The following is a 24,110-nucleotide window of genomic DNA, read 5'->3' as shown; positions in this document are numbered from 1 at the left end:
GAAATTGTCGTTCTGTCGAAATTTTACCTTGTCTCATTCCTGTCTATTTGGTTTGAAATGCCACAAGGAGACAGCTGAGGCTTATCTCGATTCCCCTTTCTAGACCTTGAGAGAAAGCGATTCTACTGTAAAAGAAAAAAAAAACTTTCCTATACGTATAGTACATATAGTATATCTTAGTCTGTTGCCACATGTCCTTGAGGCTGTTGCGAACATCATGTCTGCTTCCTTAGATAGTTTTCGCGTGCCGTTAAGGACTCTGTCTCTCACTCTGTTGATAGGCATGGACGGCCACAAGACGTCACTGCACCATATTGCCACGGGCGTTTCTTATTATCATTTTGCTGTATTCAGTTTTTGCACACAAAGACTGTCAGCAACGCTTAGCGCAAACCGCGCCTCATTGTTCGAGAAGCTTCACGAGTATTGTAGATCATTTTGTTAAGATTGCGCGCGAGACGCGAACACTCGAGCTTATTCTAGAGATTGCGCAACAACCAGCGATATCGCTGGAATGTTCGATAGCGCCTGTATAAAAGCCGACGCGCTTCACCGCTTGTCAGTTGATCGATGGTCGACGCTCTATTCGCCGCTATCAGTGTATTGCTTTTCAGTTTCCCGGCCACAAGTTCGGCCAAATAAAGAGTTTCATCTCGGACGTGCTGCGTGCTGCCTTCGTCGACGTCACTACCCCGTGACAATATCACGCGCATGCAACATTCTGATGTTTGACGGCAACATTCCTTGCACGCTCATTATTGCTATCGGTCAGGTACAGTTCTCGGTCACCTTGTGCAGGACACTTGCGCGTGTCGTGCTATCGCGTTTATATTTGCATGTCACCCGGCATAACAAATTATTGGCTAAAATGTGGCCCTTCTGAGCTCGAGGGCGCGTGTTCGATACCCGGTCATGGCGACCGCATTTCTATGGGGGGAGATGCGAAAACACCCGCGTATACTTAGATTAAGGTGCACGTTGTATAACTCGACGCTGTAACGATTAATTCAAAGTTCGCCACGTACAGCGTGCTTCATAACCATATCGTAGCTTTGACTCTTGAAACCTCAGAACATATCACGTGACATAGTACCCTAACGCGACGGTCAACGATGACCTCAATGCATACCATCTGTGCGCAGGTCGACGACGCTATCGCCGCCATGAAGCCGTCTTCTGCTGGTCGCCGCGCTTCGGGCGCCGCCGGGACAACCACCGGCGAAGCTGAAGCCGAAGGCGCGAGCGCCTCCAGCGGACGCGGCAAGAGCAAGACGGCCGAGGGCGCCAAGCAGCCTAGCGACCCCACCAAGATAATGAGGTCGGCGCTGCGCGTCCTCAAGCTACGCCTGGACAGGGTGGGCCGGAAGCTGTCCGAGCTGGACTTCGACAACCGCGTGAGTCAATGGCACCTCCATCGCTCATGACGTGGGCTATGCATGCACCAGGCCCGTAGCCAGGAATTTTTTCCGGGGGGGGGGGGGGGGGGGGTGCGGCCCGTCCCCCTGGCTACGGGCCTGGCGTGCGCCTTGTCAACGAAGGCTTCCTTGGTGCCGCGATAATCCCCTTTGGGCTGTTGTTATTAAGCGAGACCGCCAAAGATATGCACTGCCCAGGCAGCGACGCCAGCCTTCGTACTCCCGTGCAACATTCCAGAAAGTGGGGGCTCCTTCTTTCCGTTGAATAGGTCTATAAGTCATCCTTTTATCGAACCTGGTAGGCACTGCGAAGGCCACAAAAAAAGTCCACGCAAATGATCTGTACACACCGGCGATGTAGAAGGGGGGCTTACGTAGGATGGTATATAGATGTTGAAGATCAAGATGGGGCACGTAATAAATGCCACTAATTTATATGTATACAACCTGCGGCGCGAGAGAGTGCCACCATTTATGTGCAGCTGCATGCGAATTTGTCACGATGTTCTGCGTACATATGAAGTCTATGAGGGCAATAACCTATCTGGGTTGGGAGAGCGAAGGTTTGGAGGGAAGGACAAGACCAAGAAGAAGAACAGACGCTCAACTTGCAACTTGCAAGTTGAGCGTCTGTTCTTCTTCTTGGTGTTGTCCTTCCTTCTAAGCCTTCGTTCTCCCAACCCAGATACGTTGAACCAACTAGCCCAACAATTAATTATCTTGAGGGCAATAACATATCCAAGGTAATGAGGTGGACGGCATAAAGTGCAAGACCTCTGTCTTGTCCTTCATGTCACGATTTCTATAAAATAGTGGTTTGGCGAATAATATATTGCATAAGTTAGAAGTTCCGATGGTTCGTGTCACTTTCAGCTGTTTTACTTTAAGTACAGACGAGCACGATGGCAGAGCGTGCGGATCGCACGTCTTATGTCTTTAAGTCCGTGTCCGAAAATTGATAAAAAGAAAACCACCTTTCAAATTTATTTTACCCGCTTTTATAAAACGATGTGCCAAACAGGCCATAGATCATTCGCCTTTTGTCTCTCCATCTTTCTTTCCTTCTCCACCTTTGCTCGAATCACTAGAGACCCCCGTATGATAGAGCCATGGGCTTTAAGCGCAGTTTATACCATTGCTACAGGGCAAAAGTGCAGTTATCTGTACACCTATGCATACCACAAAGTGTCCATTTTTAAACGGGTAGTCTCAATCCTCAGGAAGGTGAACCAGAGTAGAACATATTTTTTCTTGTGAATTCGACAAATTCGAGGGCGTCGCGAACGTGTGTAGTACCGCGCCTAGTACTAATGCTGTGTGTTTTGTTGAGAAAAGTCCGGAAATGATCCAGCTGCATGCAGAATAGATACACCAGTACTTGAGTCCTGTTGGTGGATATAACGTAACAAGATGACGAGTTGGGCTAAGTGGTATAAGCGTTCATGATGACATTTGTTTGCGCTCTCCTGCCCACTTTCATTGTCCGCGTCTTCGGTGCGCTTCAAACTAATATCCTCTGTCTAGACTGCGATACTTAGGTGGTGCAGGCAGGGCATAGTTTTTTTTTTAATTTACATTTCACTTATTTTCGCCCAACTCCACTTTATAATGTCTAGACAGAAAAGAACCACACGACGCAAACGTTACTGTCCTCTTCTCTTGTGTCCTTGATGACATGCCTAACCTTCTGTCATAATGAATCCCTTTCAGCTAGTTCAACTTTCTGCCGTCCTAAACAGGAAGGGATTAAGCAAACGCAAACCTGGCTATTTCGCTTTCCTTAATACGCAGGCGCTAATGGGCCGAGTACAGTTTTTCCGCGCCGAGAACTGCAAGCTCCATCAGGTGTTGGAGAACGAGCGCATCAAAGTGAGAAACAGTCCGGACAGAAGCTCGGGTGCAGGACCCAGCAGCGCCCATGGAGGCGCCACGTCCACCTCGCCCACCGGCGCCTCGTCCTCGGCCGGAGCCATCCTCTCCGGAGAACGAGGGTCGCCGAGCGGCGTTGCCAACTCGAACGGCATCTGTCCCACGCCCGTCGAGCGGGTGAGTAGAACTTCCGCCCCCAAAAGTCCGAAGTTCACTTGTTTCTGAAAGGCATGAGTGAACATTCACTGAAGATTTATCGGCAAATGAGGTAAGGTTACATTATTACGTTAATACAGTAAAAGCTCGTTGATTCAGATTTCACAGGACCGGAAAAAAATGTCCGAATTAACCGAATTCCCAATTAACGAAAGCACCAAGAAAACAATAAACAAATGTCTATCACTTCAATACACTTTCATTTTCTCGATGAATACATAAATCCGGTACTTACTTTTCATAAGAGCAGTTTAAAAGCCGCAAATTTTGGCACTCGCGACTTTGTTCACAATATGACGACGGCTAACGACCCCCCTGTCCTAACTATCTCGAAACACGCTAACCCCAAATTAACCCAACACATAGTTACTGGCGTACCGTACGATTCGCGCTGATGAAGATGGCGATGCAGTATGCGCCGCCTCGTTTCAGTTGTCCGCAAACGCCGTTTTCGCTCCTTTGCGCCGCACATTTGCAGCGCTTCGCCCTCGGCGCGCTCTGAGAATCGTCCAAATTAACCGGGTTGCGGTCAAATATGACCGAATTAAGGAGAGTTTGATTGCCATTGAACAATACATATGCTTGCCGGGAGCAGAGAACGCATCCGAATTATCCGATTTTCCTAATGAACGGGTGTCGAATTAACGAGCTTTTACTGTATATGTGTTTTTATTGCGCTGGTAGGACATGCGGCATAACTTCGATAACAATATAAAGGCCCATTTCCAGGACAATATACAGAAATGATCGGCGCAAAGGACCACGTGTGTTCATTGACGAATGTCAGGTAGGAGGCTGTGGTGTTGTCCAAACCTTAGTATGTGGTGTGAGCATGGGCAGTCCGAAAGCCGAGGCAGTCCTCTCAGAAAGTGGGCTACTGTAGCCTCCGTGACAGATACGGGGCATGAGAACAGGACACGCGAGGTAACTGTGCACCAGAGGCCTACTGTAATTATGAGCCGCCGCTATGGTACAGTGTTTACGGTGCTCGGCTGCTGACCCGAAACTGGCGGGTTCAATACCGGACGCGGCGGTCGCATTTCGATGGAGGCGAAACGTAAAGTCCCGTGTACTTAGCTTTAGGTGCACGGTGAAGTCCACGTGGGTCGAAATTTCTGGAACCGTCCACTACGGAGTTCCCCATAATCATATCGCGATTTTGGCACGCAAAACGCCAGATATGATTATTATCTGCTGTAATTACGCTCGGTTACTTAGGTAATCGGCGTTAGACAACGCCAGCCAGCTTATGCGTATCTTGGTGCTTATCTTGTTTGTTAATTGTGTAAAGATTGCGTTATTTTTTTTCGATCAGCCTATCTTCTCGTAGTTCTCACGTGTTTCGTCACGCCGGTTTCTCGCAGGTTGTTAGCCTAGGAATCGATGACTGATATTTTCCGGTTACTACAGATACTTATATCGCGTTTCGTGCTTTCCAGGAACCGTGGCCGCTGTGCCCTTCTGCGCCAGGCCGTCGAGCCTGCTGGCCGACATGATGACGCCGTCCACGTCGTCGGCTTCGCTGGACGCGATCTTGGGTCCCCGACGGCAGCTGAGGGAAGATGCAGCAGGAGCAACAGGAGCAGCACCCGGTCATCGCTCTGGCATCGACCGTCTCGCCGCCCGTGCCGCCGCCGCGCCTAGCTCTGCCTCCTCCAATTCCGGCCACGATGCCCGTCTTCACGTTCGGCCAGCCTCAGCGATCCAACACGTCGTTCCCGGTATACGATCTGGTGGAACGTCGTGGAAGTACTCTAGCGCACTGTCAGGCTGATCGCGTTGAATTTGGGCTTCTAGTGCAATATACTAATCATTGGCAAAGTATCTCGGCAGACCTTAAAGGGGTACTGACAGGAAATTTTTCAGTTGTCGTTTTGTTGCGTCAAATGAAAGGTCAAGCCTTCAAAAGCCTAGAAAAGGTAGTGCTAAGCGCGAGTGCATCCTGAAAAAGTAATTACAGTATGTTTTTAAAAACTAGTTTCGGTTCGTACTGTACCCTGACGTCACAACACGGTATGAGTTTCTCGTCACGTGCTCGCACAATGTATAGTGACGTTTTCTACGGCCGCTCCGCACCGTGGCTCTGTTGGTGACGCACAAGCGACCATTTCTAATGTTTTGGTGACGCACAAGCGGCCATCTTGGAAGTTTTGGTGCCTATAACGTCAACGCAACTAGCCAGACTGCAGCGTGAAGTCATCAGAATCGGTACTGCAGCGTGACGTCAAGCTAGTGTCGATGTCGGTAGGTGCGCCACGGAAAAATTGTTTTTAATATCAATATAAAATACCTTATCGGCATTCGCTGAGCTTCACACTTGCTCAGAGCCGTCTCTGCATACAGGAGATTTGTATGGCGGAGTAAACCCGCCTTCGAAAAAAGGTGCCAGTACCCATTTAAAGGGACAGTAAAGAGAAAAACAATTTTTCGATCATATCAGTAAATTACTCTCACAGTTCCAAGATCACCACGCTTGACGCCAGAGGACGCTTGTTAAGCGAAAAAAAAAACGCGCAAAAAAGAAAGTGCGTGTGGCGACGCCACCTTGAAATTCCTGCACCAAACGCCGCGACGTCAAAGATTTTAAGGCGTCTACCGTGACCTACGTTGTTTCTAATCGGGGAAAATGAAGTACATTGACCTCTGAGGCGGCCATAGACTTACCATACCAAGTTTCAGGAAATTTCGTTCAGCCACTGTCGCCAAAATACGACGAATACAGCTTGAAATCCGTGACGTCACGCGCGCGCATTTCCGCGCGAGATTTAAAAAAATGAACTTTTACCTTGATTTTCTCCTCTATTAATAAACTTATGATGGTGAAATTAACGACAGCAAAGTTTATCAATCTAAACCCTTTCATTGTTTCACTTTAGTGTCCCTTTAATGTCATTACAAAGCATGCTGACGTCTACTTGCACGTACACAACGAGGCTAGATATCACATGTGCCTTCCAAATGTATACTCCCAGCACTCAGATATATCTTCAGTCGTGACATTAGGATACCGTATCAGCGCAGTCTGCAGCGCCGTTCCTAAGTTCTTGGGGCGATGCCAAAGATAGTGATTCTGTAAATTTAAGGTATCTGTCTCCGTAAAATTAAGAAGTCTCATAACCTCCTCACTTGCTCTCGAATTGTGGTATACATCTGAACAAACCGCAGCTCAAGGCGGCATCTGTGCAACTTTTTCGTGCTACCGATGGCAAAGGTGCTTGGTAAATATGACGATGGGCCGCGGCGGCTGCATTTTCGATGGAGGCGAAAATGTTCGAGGACCGTGCACTATATTTAGGTGCACGTTAAAGAACCCCAGGTGGTCGAAATTTCCGGAGCCCTCCACTACGGCGTCTCTCATAATCATATGGTGGTTTTGGGACGTTAAACTCCAGATATTATTATTATATGACGATGGCGGATGCGTTTGTCATCTATTGCCGTGGAGACCCCATGGCAGTCTCATTTTTCCTTGTTTTTGCATGGTTAGGCCTGCCGACTTGCGTAAGCTGGTAGCAAAATACTGGCTGGATCATCAGGCAGATTCGAACATTTACTTCGCGGAACAAATAATTTTATGTCAGTTTAGATAATTATCGAATTTTCTCTACGTGGGTGTTGCAGATAACTGCATCGCAGTACGCGCTAAAACACGAAAATGGTGTCGCAATATACGCTCGACACATGCTGGTTGTTATATGGAGCCACTTTCATAATCCGGCGTTACAAGTAATATTTTCGCCATATCCGTTTTTTCACACGTATAACGATCCGCTGAAATTTTCCTAAAAACGATCCGCGCGTATTTGCGCGAAGCTAGCTTCCTTGCCTCGCTGTGAAGCTATGTTGTGAAGCCACCTATGCAAACCGGAATATGAGTTTTTTTGTTATTTTTTCTTTAGCTCCAAACATTTTTATTTTTTGTGCAGGTTATGCACGAGAAAATATGCTTATACATGCGTACTAGTAAGGCTGCAACCACTGGATCTTTCAAGAACATCTGTTCGGCATTTCACGCTCGGTTGTTTTGCTATTATCCTTACAGGACGCATCTGAAGACCCGCTCTTCCTGTTCACGGATCTCTTCGAGGACACTTCGGACGAGTCGGTCAACAACAACCTGAGCATCACGAGACAGGGTACGCGAACCAGTAGTACATCTTTAATGCGACATCGTTAACGCCCCATAAGCGAAAAATCCGGCGAGTGCCCTGCGAGCACGGTCGTTAACATCCGCTGGCGAGAAAACTCACCTGACCAAGCGATGACATCACGCTGCCTTGGGTGCCCAGTTCTAAAATTGACTTGACCCACGGATAATTCCTACTCCCCAGAAAATTGACCTCGCCCAATTAGAGCAGTCAATTCTAAAATTGACTTGACCCACGGATAATGCCTGCTCCTCAGAAAATTCACCTTACCAATTAGAGCCCATGACCAAGTGATCACGTCACATGACATAGCCTCGTTGCCAAATGAGAATCTGAAGCGCAAGCTCGGATGACCAAGTGAAGTTATGTGACAGTGTAACTTCAAACGCGCTTCAAAGGATAAGGACAAAAGGAAGCACACTTCCTGTTGGCCTTGTCCTTACAAGCGCTTAGCAGTTACTATGTCACACCAACAAGGCTGAACATCGGCATTGGTTATGCGAGTCACTTGAAGTGGGCGTCGAAATAGTATGAACGTCGATATAGCAGACACGCCCAGACGCGCCGTGATCTCGCGATCTATGCACGTAAGTAGAATGAAGTGCCTCTAAGTTTTTCTGTTTTTTTTTTTTTGTTCACAGAAAGAGCGTGCGTTTCGAACGTGATGGTGAGGAAAGCTTTAACGCCCTCGCCTCGTATGCTCAGCACAACGTTGAGTTTTTGGTGACTGCAACTCAGCTGCGTTCTACATTTTTCACGCGACTAATGCGCGCAGCATCCGAATGCGAAGCAGCGCCGCGTTCGTGTAGTTAACGTTTTTATCTATTGGAGGCAGCAATGCAGAAACAAAGGGCAGGAGGGGGGGGGGAGAGAAAAATATGAAATGTAAAATACCGGAGGGATAGATCGCATGAAAAGCGACCTCATCCTCAAACTATAGATATGACGACTGGCTAGTAAATACAGAACAAGTAAAGCAAACGGTGAGCGTGTGAAGTAGATCGAAGTTACCAACTGTGCTTTCCACATGTTCGATGGTGTTTCCGGCGTACGCACGGTTGTCAAGCCAGTTTAGTTAGAAATGATTCCTCCGTAATCACAAAGTGGAGCATGTACCGATGAAACAGTTCTAGCATAATAAATGCGACACATTTATTTCCATGCATCCGAACTGAGCTCTTGAATTAAGAAAAAAAGAATATGGACGCCACCCTAATCCTGAACTTAGGTATCTGTTAGTATCACTCACACGTCGGCGTTCGTGTGCCCCGGTGTATTCCTTGGGTTACGCTTGTATCGCGCGCTGTCGAAGTGGATCTCAGAGGCTACGTAGAAAGAAGCTCGTGGTTGATATCTGCTCCGCCAGGTGCCGCAATGATCCCAGCTGCCGACACAGTAAAAAAAGTCACAGTTTCGCCGCAAGAGCGAAGCAATGAATGCGATAGCAAGGAACTAATGCTATACGAAGTGAGGCTCGCCAATGGATACTCTCAGTTTGAACATCGCTTCTGTTGCAAAGGCGGCCGAAGCAGCGAAGGAAACTAGCGTGCTTCAAGTGTCGAGCTGTGACACTTGATAGTTCGCGCTCATCTTCTGTTTGTTCGTTTAGCGGCGTCCCGTGAGATCGAGTGACTTTCGTACGCTCCGTAACATGAGCGCGGACATCACGGGGAAAGCGTGAAACATCCCTCTTCCCCTCACCACGAGAAAACCGCGCGAGCAGACAGCGGAAGCGCAAGCTTCTCCCATGCGCAAATAAAGAAGCGAGCGAGCTCGCCGACGACTTTTAAATGCGCCCGTCGGGCTCCTAGTGCCACCTCGCTGGTAATGAAGAAACGTTTATTATCGCCTGCTGTCTCCGAGTTCGTCCAGCGCTAAAGGGTGCGTATATAACGCTCGCCGTTAGCTACGAGGAGGATCTGCGTTTCGTGGCGTAGTGGATAGCGCCGCTCGCTGCGGAGCAAGGGGTCCCTGGTTCGATTCCGCGCTTCGGAAGCATTTTTCTGATTTATTTTTCTTTGGGGCTTTTATATATATATACATACTTATACATATACGGTACATGACGGCGGCGACGGCGACGGCAAAATCCAGCCGAGACTGTCCATATAATTGTTATCGCAATAAAACTTCTGCTCTTTCAAATAACTCATTCAATTTTCATTAGATATCCTAACAGCTATTGGCTCTTATCTTAAAGGGGCACTAAAGAGAAACAATGAATCGGTTTAGATCGATAAATTGTGCTCCGAGAACTCTAATGTAGTTAATTTCGCCATCATAGGTTTATTAATAGAGGAATAAACCAAGTTCAAAGTTTCATTTTGAAATTTCGCGCCGAAATCTTCTCGCGTGACGTCACCGATTTCAATGTGTACTTATCGTATATTGGCGCCATTGGCTCAACAAAATTAACCCAAACTTGGCATGTTAAGTCTGTGGCCCCCTCAAAGTCCAATGTACTTCATTTTTACCGATTTGGAACTACGTAGTCCCTTGTAGGAGCCGTCAAAACATATGACGTCACGGCGAATGGTGCGGAAACTTCTAGGTGGCGTCGCCACCTACATTTTGTTTTTAAGCGTTTTCTCGCTTACTAAGCGTCTTCTTGCAGCAACCGTGGTGTTTTTGGCATCGTGAAAAAGTGCTTTACTAATATGAGAAAAATCGTTTTGCTCTTTAGTGTCCCTTTTAGTAAACTTATGTTTCGAGATCATATGTATCCAATATAACTCTTAACTTGAACCAGAACTATCGATTTCGTACCTGTTTGATTTTGTAGCGTTAGCTACACTGGCCTAGCCGAGCCAGTTTCGCGTGGCTCCTCAAGAGCCATGCTGCGCATGCGCGAGAATCAGTGATGTCACACAGCTGGGGCATCGGAGCCGGCACCTCCTGCGCACTCCGCCACTGCCGCGTGCGACTCGCTGCCGCCGGTCTGCGCTTTCCAGAGGAGTGACGTCGTAGCGGAGGTAGACGTACTGGCGCCGGCGCGCGCGCAGCTATTCGCCTTCGCTGTGCAGTCGCCGTCTAACAATGCGCTGGAGCAGCTTGATAGCGCCTATGACTGGCGTTTGCCAGTGTGGTTTAGCCATGGAGAAGAAGAGCGCAAATGCTTCTCAACGGCGCAGAAGAGCAGAGAAGCTTAACTCATCGGATCCCGAAGTAGTTGCCTGGCAAAATAAATATACATGTGCCACATATGTATACCATGTGTGTGTCATTGGAGCAGCAGTAAGCATGATAATCAAGCTAATCCTAGACAATCAGGAAAGCTAAGAACAATCAGCTGTACCTTTGCTAACACTACGTTATCCTGGCATAGCCGAGCTAAGCCACTGCAACATTTTTTTAAAACACATCTTCTGAATATTCGGAAAACCGGAAGTAACTGCTCGATTGGAAGTGCTTGGAAGAGTGTCACTCGTTGCTTGTGTCAATAAAAAATCAAGTAATAGCAACTTCCCCACAATGACTTTGCCGAACGTGTGGCTTGTTTAATTATAAATATCTCACCTACTACATCTTTTCAAATATTGGAAGAATGGTAAAAGATACTACTAATAGAAGAAGTAGGCATAGATGACGTTAAATTATTTTCTTCAGAGCTCCCACACTATTCCTAATTTCTGGGTGCACTGATCTTTTGTAGGCGTATTCAAATTCTTTAAAATTTAATCAGTGTAATTAACGAGGCGGGCAGGCAGATAAAAAAGAATACATTGGACATTAGCAGGATGCAAGGCACAGCAGGTGCCTGTTGGCATACAGGCCAGCATCATTTGCTTCCAATAGAGAAGACGTATAGCTCAACTAATTAGAGTACCACCAGGGCTGGGCAAAGATACTTTGAAATTGTATCGCGATACGATACAAGATACTCAGGCAATAAGTATTTGAGATACAGATACAAGATACCACAACGCCGATTGTATCCGATACGATACATTCCAACTGTATCTAAAGATACTTAGATACATTCGAAAATCTTTTATCATATATCGGTATTAACGGTAATGCAGCACTAAACGTCCATGAACAAAAATGTTCGCTTGAATGTTTATTAACTGCGACCAATTTTGTTTCATTTGAATGAAATGTCTGTTAGTATCTCCAAAGTTTTGTATTTCTTGCTGAAGCTATATTACTTTTGTTCCAAAACAACTTATTCGGTTTGATCTAGCTGCTTACCATGACAGCTCTTTGTACACTTGGCTGATAACGGTTTTGCTTGCCGCTTTTGTAATTGAGTGGAGTCGATGCTCTGCTTGCCGACCAGCTAGCGGACTGCCATCTTCAATAAGATGGCTCCGCACAATGGTGCAAATGCCGTTGTTAAGTTCTACCTTGCCCGTAAACATATCATGGTTTTCGCAATACCCGATCACCGGACAGGTGTGCATCAGCGAGAACGCTGGTAGCGACATTCTTTGCTATCCATCTTGTTTACGCAGAGGACATAAAACTGCAATTACTTTTATATTCTACTTATTTGCTGGTGTAAAGCGTTCGTTAGCGACGTACTCAGTAATGCGCGATCTTCTAAGAATTTTTCTTTTATGAGAGAACATCTGCAGCCCAGAAAACGTGTCAGACGTGTTTCAAAGTTTCATGAAATGCCGCAGGACACCGTCGCTATTCACACTATATCGCCAATTAAGCTCCGATTACCTGGCGATTACTAAAGTAAAAATATTTAGAGAAGACAAAGAAAGAAAAACAAATATAACTAAGTAAACCAGAAAAGCGGTTCTCTATCAAATTCGGGGAATAAGTATGGGAACACGATACAGGCGGAACTCCCTAGAGCTAATAATTGTTGAGTTTAACGTCGCACAGAACCACAATATGATAATGATATACGCCACAGTGGAGGACTCCGGAAATTTCGACCACGTGGTATTATAAAACTTAAATGTAAGCACACGGGCATCGAGTTACGACCACCGCAACCTAGGGTGAGCAGTCGGTCGGAAACTCGGAGAACGCGAAAACGAGCTCTCACTGCGCCGTCTCTTACAATGAGCATCTCGGGTGCGCGCACGCCTGCTTGGTAGCCCCGCGCTCGTGACCGTTTCAGTGACCAAATAATTTCGAGATTAACGTTTTCAGTGCCGCCGACACCTTTTTCAGTACTGCTAGCCTTTTAGTAAAAAGAAATTCAATCCTGCCTGCATTGTATACACTTGGTGGGCAAGAAGTCGGAATTGCAAATCCTTGCCTAAGTCTCTCATTGGAGGGGCCGTAACTATTAGTGCAACAAAATTATGCAATATGTTTTCAATGATTGTGAAAGCTGATGTGGAGGAGAATAAGTGGACAAAGTTTAAGAAATATAAAAAATGGGTTTTTTTAATTGTCAGAACTTTCCATTGTTCGGTGTTTTCTTGAACTTAGCCCGATCGTATCTCTTTACTGAAAAAGTATATAAATATAAGATTCGGCAGTCTGGTAGATAAGTATGTGAAAAACGTAATGCGGGTTTTTTGTCGCTCTGCTACAAGGCTTTTTTGTGATAAAGACCTTCAAAGTAAAGAAAATAACGTTTCCTGGGCCAATTTTGAGGCTTTTTATAAAAACATTTACGCTACCCACAAAAACTAAAAATACCTGAGCAGAAGCAAAAACATGCACCTATTTAGTTAAAGAAATTTCAGCTACTTAACTTTAATATATTTTGTGCAATTCATAACGAAAGTTGGCCAAAACAGCAGAGCGGATGAGCACTCCACTCCACCTCTTCGTCATTATTGATTTCCTGTGCTTCGAAAATAAATTTTGGCGGCAAAACAAATTGCGGATCTCTTCTTTCCAATCATCAGGCAATAATATATAAAATTTTGAAATAAATTTAAGAGGTCGACCAGCCATCGTTTGTTCGATCTTCCGTGGAATCACCCAGCAGAAATGACGCAGACAGTTAAAACTAGGAATAAAGCATAGAGCTTACCTTAGCAGCACGTTAAAGGCATATTGCAGTAAGCAGACCGGCCGAAAAAAATATAGAAACATAGGTAATGTATGGGATGGACAGCTAAGAAAGAACGTCTGCTAACAATCAAATCATGATTTTAAGAACTCTCAATAAAATGAAAACAGACGTACGCCAAGATAACGCCTGTTAGGTGAATGCTTGTTCTGTTAAATCCAGCATCGGCACTGTTAGTGCTGTAACTGTTAGAATCTTATTTGCCTGTAAGTCAATCTCGTCGCATGTAATGCAAACTTACATCCACGAGATCCTTCAAATCGCCGATGTGTGAAAGCCATGAGACGCAAAGCAGCCCGCCATTCTTGCATGCTTCAGACTTCGTAACGAAGCACCACACAAGAGGAACTTCGATAATGACTCCACAGCGACATCAGCATGCGTGCGAAAGGCACCGCACGCATTGTAGTATGCGGTACAGGAGAGTGGCAAAGTGGCAAGTGTCATGGCACTGACAAAACTAAAAAAAAACAATTGAAGAAAAATTCGGCTGGGCGCAGACGTTCGCGCGCTTGTCTGTCGAGACGACGCGAGCGCCACCTCGTAACTCTGCTCAGCCAGTTTATAGGAACGCTCAGAGCTTATCGCCTATCCTCGTTGGAAAACTCTTGCGAGGAGATAAAATAATGTCACTGCCTTTAGTTTTGTTCCGGTGACTTAGTGGCAGCAGTATCAGCTCGAGAAGCTCGAGCTCAGCCAACGTTTGTTGCTTCGCACGGTGGTGGGGCGATCGCAGTATCTTGTATCTTAAGATACACGATACATTCTTCAATGTATCGGAAATACACATACAGATACTTGTTTTTCGAGACGTATCGCGATACAGATACAAGATACCCAAAGAGTATCTAAGATAGTATCGAAGATACATGTATCTTCGATACTGCCCAGCACTGAGTACCACATATGTAAAATCCTTACAAGCATGGCGACTTTCTTGAAATGACGAATGCTAAACAGCAATATTTCTTCTTTGCCTCATATCACGCAAGGGAAGAAAGCTACTCGAATGAAGCTCATTTGAAGCCGTCATGCGTATTTATTTTTTGAAAAGTACTTACATCTGGGCGACTTGGTACCGATTGCAGCACGTAGACATCGAGAAAGAACAGAACTCCGAATTGCTCCCGCAAATACGGTATAATGCGAATACTTCGGTACGCATACTATCGTCGGTTGACTGATAAGACACAAAAACTGCTACAGGCCGCGCAAGACTGCTGCGGTCTACCGAGTGCCATTAAGTTGCCGCACATATACGTCTACCAAAGGGGTCGCTGTATTGACACATATCTGAGCACGAGTTGGCTGTCTGCAAATCGTCAAGCACCCATTTGGTTTATTATCATAGGCGTGCGCACAGGGGGGGGGGGGGGCAGGGGGGGGCGGCCGCCCCCCTAATCACCTAAGAGGGGGCCGCAAAATCTGCCCCGTACATTGACCCTTCTAGTCACCTAAGAGGGGGGGGGTGCAAAATCTGCCCCATACATTGACTTACATCGTAGAGCATGTAGCGCGAAAATTACGGGGACACAAGGAAGCAACATAAACACGAGACGAGCGCTAACTTCAAACTGAAATGTATTCTCAGAATCCACGCCTATTTACAAACCAGCAGAGATCAAAACAGCACATCGTCACCCAAGAACGTACATCGTAATCCACAATGAATAGTATGACAACATCTTGATCTGCTCTTACACAAAAATGATACAAGCAAAAAATATATAACGGAGCCAAGATAAGCTAAAAATTGAACGCGAGCGATTCAAGTACACGTGCTCAAACTAGAGACTTTTTATCGCGCGGAAAGCGTAGGTGCCAGGTTAGTTGTAAGGAACGCTAACTCACAAGGGTGTAGGCTCAAGGAAGGCTGGCTGACACAATCGAGATCGTTCTTTTGAATCAAAAACCAGCTTCAAATGTTTAAAGGTCGTAAAAGCAGGAGCAGTGCGTGCACCAAAGGCACGTACGTTAGGCAAAAAACATTTCGCGGTCATACCATACATCCACGGGCTATCTCATCGCGTGAAAAAGGTGGCGTCGCGTCATGATGTTGACATTGTTTTCACCGCAAAAAACAAGGTGGGTGCCATTTGTCCAAGATTGCAGAGGCGCATGTGCAGTAAGGAGGACCCCAAAAAGGCTAGTTGTACCATTAAGCACGGTATGCGTTTTGTTTCTTGCACCTGCAATGTTGTTTATTGCATTCCTTTTTCATGCGGACGTAAATACATTGGCCAGACGGGCAGGTGTTTGAACATTAGGCTCAGAGAGCATTTCAGCTCTCTCAAAGGTTCACCATACTCGCATCTCGCGATGCATTGTCGGCAGTGCGGCTGCCGGCGGCTTTTAACTGACACAACAGTGGTGTACCGAAACCGTAATAAGGTGTCCAGAGAGATCGTGGAAGCGTTTTTGATTCAAAAGAACGATCTCGATTGTGTCAGCCAGCCTTCCTTGAGCCTACACCCTTGTGAGTTAGCGTTCCTTACAACTAACCTGGCACCTACGCTTTCCGCGCGATAAAAAGTCTCTAGTTTGAGCACGTGTACTTGAATCGCTCGCGTTCAATTTTTAGCTTATCTTGGCTCCGTTATATATTTTTTGCTTGTATCATTTTTGTGTAAGAGCAGATCAAGATGTTGTCATACTATTCATTGTGGATTACGATGTACGTTCTTGGGTGACGATGTGCTGTTTTGATCTCTGCTGGTTTGTAAATAGGCGTGGATTCTGAGAATACATTTCAGTTTGAAGTTAGCGCTCGTCTCGTGTTTATGTTGCTTCCTTGTGTCCCCGTAATTTTCGCGCTACATGCTCTACGATGAGTTCTTACAAACTCGCCCAGATTTCCGTTCTCGTAACATTGACTTAGTAGGGTGGGGGGGGGGGGGCGCTACGATGAACCTTTGCCCCCCCCCCCTAATGGGGAACCCTGCGCACGCCTATGTTTATTATGTATAGTTCTTGCATCTGTACCCCTTCGCTAACGAACACGCGCATCATTTCGACTGACATGGAAGAAAGTCAGTTTCGTCTCAAGGGCGAAGCAGTGAATTTATACGAACTAAGCCTTGCATAAACATCCGGCCTTTCGTGACACAACAAAACACTGGCGTAAGGAAACGCGGCCGAGCGATCGAACAGACCTTCGTTCTATCTATCGCTTCAACGCTTAACTAAGCGATGAGAACACAGTAAGAACAAAGGTGTGAGCCGTGTGCTAATCCTTGTCATGATCTGGCGCGCGCGACCGCGCCTGACCGTTCAAAGTACAAAGTTCCTGCAGAATCCACGTTCCTGCAGAATCCACCCTCCGAGATCCCCATGGGCATTCCGCACAACGGAAGATTCTCGTCGTGTTTCCTCTCCCATTGAGCCACGATCGTCGGCTGCTCTCGCCTGGTTTCACTCGCGCATAAAACATACGACGCTGGGCGTCATATGTATTTTATACAGAACCTTACTTTATACTGAACTTCACAGTGACAGCGACGACAAAAATTCCACATAATTGATATCACAATAAAACTAACAGATAATTCATAGAGGCAGAAACATGGTCGACGGGTCGACGCTTGTCTCAGCCAGCCCTCCATCACATGTCATATAAACAAAACTCACAGGGTCCCTTATGCACTCACCTAAGACGACTGGAAGGCGAAATCCATCTTCTTTTCCTTCTCAGTCGATGTACTGATCCTGCCCCGCCACTTACCGAAAGCTTTCTGCACCTAACGTGGTCTTGTACTGCCTCCAGGATTGCAGGCACCTCACGTGGTTTCGCACTGCCTCCGCGATCGGTCCACCTTTGATCAAGCTATGATACCATGTGATGACGTCATAATGTGACGTCACAAATTTTTGCATCTGTGACGTCATCACGTGATGATTTTTTTTGCCACCGTGATGTTCCGTATTGGTGCATTCAGACGGCGGACCGAATCCGGATGTGGCGGGACGGACGGCGCGTCACGTGACCTCGCATCAGCGATTCCCCTCGTCCGCGACTCGTCCGCGTGGCTCGCGGACGGATGACCCCAACCTGTTTTTCACATCGGGATTCTGGCGGCGGAACACCGCAGATTTAGCTGACAAATAGGCTGGCAACCAGTACACTTTTCGTCTGCTCGAGCCCTACGGCTGTCCTCGCAGTTGATTTCAGCTCTGCTGGCGCGTGTACGGTTTATTTCTGCGGCCGTATGCTAAGGCGATCACCTTTGAGATATATATCTCTTTTAATGCGCGCTGATTCGCAGGTTGAAGAGTAGCGGTTAAGTTGTCGCTTTAATTGCACACGCATTGCACACGCAGGATTCTTCGGCAGGCAAAGTGGCGCTGTTGCCGAAAGCGGTTGCGTCAGAACAGGGCCCATGTTTGAACACTGATATTAAGGTCAATATGCGAACCGAGAGAAGGAAACATAATGTGCAGCAGTGCAATGTGCACTGTCGGTACCTGTTGTCCGCAAAAGAAAAAAAAATACTGCCGATATGGGGGCTATGGTGGCATATCGGGGCATCACTGTATCCTCCCTTCGTGTGCGGGGCCCCACGCGTGACAGCAGCGAGGTCAGTCTCCAGCAGCTCTCTGTAAAGCAGATTCTTCTTTTCATTCAGCCATTTCGCCAACAACACCGATTTCACCGAAACAAATTACAGTCCTCGACAATACTCGACAAAGCTCGGCGAGCTTCGCGATCATGGGCTTCCATGTTGTTGAATACTCTCAAAGCGGTCTGCTGACAGCGGGCACAGGTGAGCGCAGAGTCTGCGGTCGAGAGTAATCCGGCTGTTCTCTCCTAGGACACCATCCGTCGTGTGGATGCGCCTGCATGCGGATTATCCGCGGATTAGCCGTCCGCGTCCACGACGAATCCGGATTCAGTCCGTCGTCTGAATGCACCATATCAAGTCCAAGTCTATAACATTGCCCCACGCGTCGTGTTTCTATGCGCGAGTGCAAGCACGCGATGGCTGCCGACGATCGCTGCTGAAGGAGACAGGAAACAGCCGGCTTTTTTTTTTCGTCTCGCGAAAGGAGCATGTAAACAGGAGCCGGAGGGGAGTGGCGGGGGGGGGGGGGGGGGCGAGGAGCTGCCTGGCTTCGGCAGTAAATGCGTACTTTGACCGACCGGGCGTGGTTGCCCACGTTCTCGTTCGCCACATCTCTAGAGGGGCAGCGGACGGCTCATACCTTTGTACATGTTGTGCTCTCATCGCAAAGCTTGCGTTGAAGTCATGGACAGCACGAAGGTCACCTCGCTCGGTGCAGCGGCCGCGTTTCCTAAAAGAGCGAGCTGCTAGCCTTACGAGTTCGTATAACATTCGAATTTGTTGCAATCGGATTCATTGCTTCGCGCTTGCGACGAAACTGCGACTTTTCGGTTACAGTTCCACCACCAGGATGGTCCTGTGATAAGCACCTGAGTGTTATATTGTTCTTGAAACGAATTGGTTAAGAGTTTGCGTTTGTGTAGTCTGTTCTTTCTTAGTCCTCAGTTTGTCGTGCAGTTAACGTGAACCAGTTATTTTTCTCCAGGTCCAAGCCTCGTTTCAAGTCAGCACACCGTACAAAACGGTAAGAATTTTTTTAAATGTAAGCTTCCTATCATCACGGCAAGTAAGCGTAAACGTTGAGAGCTCGTTTACATCGGTCATTTACAGTTTTTATCTTTACTTCACTGTGATACCACTGATTTCTGCTGCCTTCGATCTGCCGTCAAGTTAACATTTTAAAAGCAAATGCGCGGAGCACATCACCAGGGCGTGTATTTGGTGGAAATGGTTTTGTTCGCGAGATGTAGTAGTTTTGAAAGACTGCTGATTTGTCCTGGTTATTTGTCTGTTTTCGTTGCCTTATCGTGTTCTGTACCTCTTCTGTGATGCCTGATGCTTGAACCATGTAGTGGTCTGCAGTATTGTCAATATAAATTTAAGTAAAATAGTATGTACCGCGGAATTGGTGAGTATACCACTGATTATTCTGTACGACTTCAAATGACCAGCGCGTTACTGGAGCATTAGGCCTTGTGTCGGTTACTACAGTCGGTTAGAACCTAATAATAAACACAAGCTCCGCCCCCGCAATCGCGGCGCGCCTGTAATTCATCTGTGCAAGACTGTCGTGCTCAGTGGTTTTCATTCTAACCATAAGTACTTTTTCGCCGTTAATGTAATTACTACGCATACTAGGAATTGAAAGTACGTTGTCCGTTGTTAAAATGTTAAGTTTTACTGCGCAGTGAAGTCGGAACCTTTGCCGAAATTTGGCAGGAAGTTCAAGTTTTCGACCGAGAACTAGCGACAGGAACATGTGCGTGGGTGGGAAAGTCACTGTCACCAAATACGCTAGAACTGTTTGGCGCCATGTAAATAGTCGATTGCCATTGGATGCGGCATTTATGCAAATTATCTGTGGGTGGGACAGCAATGGCTGTAGGCAGATCTTACATTTATGTTTAGGTTGTAACCGGCTATATACTTTACGCGTTACGCAACTCACGCCAAACGGTTCATCGGTTGTTCTTCTGCCTCCCGTCTCTATATCGCACGCAGTTTCGACCGAGACGGTGCCTTCGACGAGCACCGCAGCCAGGGCCTTCTCATCGAACACCACGGTTGCCTCGGACGTAGCCTCGACCTCCAGGGATCAACAGCTGCTGTGCCAACCGGACAAGCAGGATCACCGCGACGCACAGGACAAGCCCGACCTACAGGACCAACTCGACCGCCATCAAGACCAGCACGACCAGGCGCCGCTACAAGACCAGCACGTCTCTTCAACGAGTTCCGACCCTAATTCGGAACTCAAGGTTACCAGGAGCCGAAGTCCATTAAACGACGGTCCTGACGTGTACGAGCCAAAGTACAGCAGGTCTTCCTCGTCTCTGGACTGATTTTCGGATAACGTGATGGAGCGGCTTCTGGACACGCGTCCAATATTCCCTGTGCCATGCTCTGGGCTAGCTCCTCTACTACTGCCATGAACTGTCAAGCCAACTCAACCCACGGCCGTGACGACGTTATATGAACCAGCTAGTGAAGGTTGACTCACGCCATCCAAGTGCTTCAAATTGTTTTATCCAGTACAGCGTAGATTTCCGTACATTGTTTGCCTTATCGCGTGTCTACGTGATTGTGTGTGCATTGATCTTTTAACGCGCACACTAGGCCGCTTCTATTTCGCGTATAGCTCGCAGTCGAGTGCTGACTCTGTCAACAAGGCAGCCAGCGCAGTATTTTTTACAGACGGTTCAGACACGTCTACTGTCGTCTTCAGACGAGTTCCTCGCGGCAGGCTACATTACGCAAAGAGACAGTCATGGGTAGAAAACTATGGTCTTCATGTAAAACGTTCCGAGCTGAAGTGGCCAGCATGTCGTGCTCAAGGGCTTCGCAGTAACGCTTGAACTGCATTTGTGTTCTCAATTACGCTAGAAACTGCAGCGCAGTGTGCATGAGTGTTGTATAACGCACATTTCAGTGTCTTATCGCACGCGTGGCATCTTGGCTACTAAATTAACGAGTTTTTCCTGTGGAGTGTTTGCTTGTTTACTCGCTCGTGCAAATAGCACATGTGTTAGCATGTGCTAGGTGATGCTAACTCCAGTTTCACCGAATACCAACTTGCCAAGCAGCCGTAGCAAGCGTAAGGATCACGCTGACGTACACACCAGGGGTACAATTTACTGCGATAGTACAATCGATCTGCGTAACATTCAGAATAATATCTGGCCATATTTATATAAATTAAACAAAATTCACCTGACGCTGTTCCCAGACGCCTGTCGGTGGTGCGGCGACAGACCATATTTTTCATGCTTCGTATAGACCAGAGCACAGCGAATTCCATGCCCATCGCCATATGATGATGATGATGATGTGTCATCATCATCATCATATTTGCATCGCTCGTCGCGCCATCTATCGCACACGCGACGAAACAACACGCGCGGGCTGCCACGCCAGCAGACGCTACACAAAGCAAACGTGAAACTTCCGAAACTCAGCCCGTCGGAGAGCGTGTTTCGCGTCTTTTCTAGCCTGGACATTTTCGCTGATTTTATTGGAACACCAAGGACATCTTCCTCATGCAAGTCCACAATGTGTGCAGTACGTGCTGAGTGGGCTGCGGAAGCAACCTCGTCAGGATACGTACGCTGTTACATTTGTAAAAAAAACGTTCTCGCTGTAGTACGCGTGAATCGTAATTGCAGTGCAGCTCGCGAAAGAGTGAAACGATGTTTTGTTGCCCCATATTACAAGTTGTGCACAAAGTTTTGTGAAAGCTCATCATTTCAGCATGCATCGCGTAATAATTAGAGGACGCTTTACGGGTAGTTTCGCGGAACGTAACTTTTGTTTCACGGGCGCTCTTACAATAATGCATCTTGCTGACAAAAGCGTGCTATCAGAGAGTATAACCTGAAGTATCGTTCAGCGATCCCTTTTGGAAGCTACCTGCGCTATTTTATTCTTGTAACGATGGTGCTTTACAAGCGAAACTGTGCCACTCTTAGTTAAGCCGGTTAGCTAGGCCTGCGATGTAAAGGACACTGGCGCGAGTACTGTTTACTTACGTGCCAATATATGTATTATGTGCAGCTGGATGCCTCGTGTCCAAATGAATTTGGGGACATCAAACACTGAAATGAAAGCACGAAATTCTGGCCAGCTGTTGAGGAGCACCGTGCCATTTATTACCTTTTGAAGGCGAAATCTCGAAGGCGTGGATGCCATCAAAAGCACTAAAGCTTAATACTACGTTGAAAGTGGCAAAGCATGCTGATTGCTTGTGCTTGAAAGCACTGCCTAGCACTAGATTTTCGTCAAAGGAAACGCTCAAAGGTATGAAGTGCGCCCCCACACAAAGCTGACGCCTGCGTTCAACCCAGCTGCGTGTCACGCAAATTAGGTTCGCAAAATGAAATAGGTGGGTATCACACTGCAGAATACACGCAGTTAGTGTACTTACTCGCGCATTTTCACTCGGCTCCTAGTTTTTTTGCTTGAATTACGGTTATCCACTCGCGGCGAAGCTGAAAACACCGCACCGGCACTATTTCCGTGGCGCGTCGTAATCGTCGCAGACAACGCTAATATCCTCTTGTTGCACAGCTTGTTTTGGCATCCAAAGACGACGAAGTAGTGCCCAGACGAGCTCATATACGCTGAAGCGGTGTGAACGGGTACTTTTTCGCTCTTTAAAGGCTCAGAACTGCAGCTTGCCCTGTTTACTTGGTGCAGCCCCGCGCGCGCCTTGGCAGCCCCGGTCAGCCCGGCGTCTGGGTGCGAGAGTATCCGCTCGGCTCGCCAGCAGCCTGGGTGCGAGACAGGCGTGCTCTGGTGTATAGGGGCATAATAAAAAGCCTACGGATCTAGATATATTTCTAGGCAAGAAAGTTGTAGTTAGTATTGAGCAGTTTGAAGCACAGCTCGTCTGCTCAGAACTGGAGGTGCAGTTGGCACTTTGGGTTATGTCCGGCTAGCAGCCGTAACCAGTGGGGCCCTGGACTTGGGGCCCCACCCACAATAGTCCACGTCCCCTTCTACTATCGTTTAATATAGTTTCTTGTGCTTCTCAACAACAGGGGGAGGGGGTATTTGCGGCAGATTGATTACTGCTAATGGGTCAAGGCGTTTCTGCAGAGATCACCCCGAGCCATGGAGCACTGCTGCGTTAAAAAAGCCGGCAGATCCCACGCATTGTGGGAATCGATGTAATGCGAAGCAGCCAGCAAAGAGCTGCATACATCGTCTTGTATGTCGTTTAGCAAAATGCGTGTCATAGTTTTCATGTTAACCCCTATTATTTATGTTCGTCGCACAGTAACGTCGCGCAATACCAACTTCGGGGTATATCAAGCTAGCGAAACGGCCGCCAGCGTACCTTGAGCGTGGCACGTAAGTCATGACTTTCATGTTAACTCGTGTTATTTATGTTCGCCACAAAGCCACGTCGCAAGATACCAATTTCGATGTATATCAAGCTAGCGAAACGGTCGCCAGCGCACCATGAGCGTGGCATGTAAGTCATGCTGTACATGACATGCGTGTCATTATTTTCATGTTAACTCGTGTTATTTATGTTCGTCACACAGTCACGTCGCAAGATACCAATTTTGGTGTATATCAAGCTAGCGAAACGGCCGCCAGCGCACAATGAGCGTGGCACGTAAGTCATGGTGTACATGACATGCGTGTCATGAATTTTATGTTAACTCGTGTTTTTATGTTCCTCACAAAGTCACGTCGCGCAATACCAATTTAGGGGTACATCAAGCTAGCAAAACGGCCGCAAGCGCCCCATGAGCGTGGCACGTAAGTCATGCTGTACATGACATGCGTGTCATGATTTCCATGTTAACGCGGGTTTTTATGTTCGTCACACAGTCACGTCGCAAAATACCAATTTCGAGGTAGATCAAGCTAGCGAAACGGCCGCCAGCGCCCCATGAGCGTGGCACGT

General features: G+C 47.2%; 1 protein-coding gene across 1 annotated transcript; it reads left to right on the top strand.

The window, feature by feature from the left end:
* The first annotated feature begins 5,145 nt into the window (after positions 1-5,145).
* LOC119373772 (uncharacterized) lies at positions 5,146-20,739 on the top strand. The gene is made up of 4 exons (XM_037643832.2): positions 5,146-5,221; positions 7,543-7,636; positions 19,182-19,220; positions 20,198-20,739. The coding sequence occupies exons 1-4, from the start codon at positions 5,171-5,173 to the stop codon at positions 20,536-20,538; spliced, it is 525 nt and encodes a 174-aa protein (XP_037499760.1). The 5' UTR covers positions 5,146-5,170; the 3' UTR covers positions 20,539-20,739.
* The last annotated feature ends 3,371 nt before the right edge of the window (positions 20,740-24,110 follow it).

Source organism: Rhipicephalus sanguineus, chromosome 11 (genome assembly GCF_013339695.2).
Source record: "Rhipicephalus sanguineus isolate Rsan-2018 chromosome 11, BIME_Rsan_1.4, whole genome shotgun sequence".
Classification (NCBI taxonomy): Eukaryota; Metazoa; Arthropoda; class Arachnida; order Ixodida; family Ixodidae; genus Rhipicephalus; species Rhipicephalus sanguineus.
The sequence above is the reverse complement of the archived record's forward strand: the minus strand, read 5'-3'. Positions and strand labels throughout refer to the sequence as shown.

Bases quoted from the DNA above. Each gene is read 5' to 3' on its own strand.
- LOC119373772 (XM_037643832.2), top strand. From the start codon at position 5,171: ATGCCCGTCTTCACGTTCGGCCAGCCTCAGCGATCCAACACGTCGTTC. The intron at 5,222-7,542 runs GTATACGATCTG...TTATCCTTACAG, and splicing joins GATCCAACACGTCGTTCCCG to GACGCATCTGAAGACCCGCT. The intron at 7,637-19,181 runs GTACGCGAACCA...ATTTTTCTCCAG, and splicing joins CCTGAGCATCACGAGACAGG to GTCCAAGCCTCGTTTCAAGT.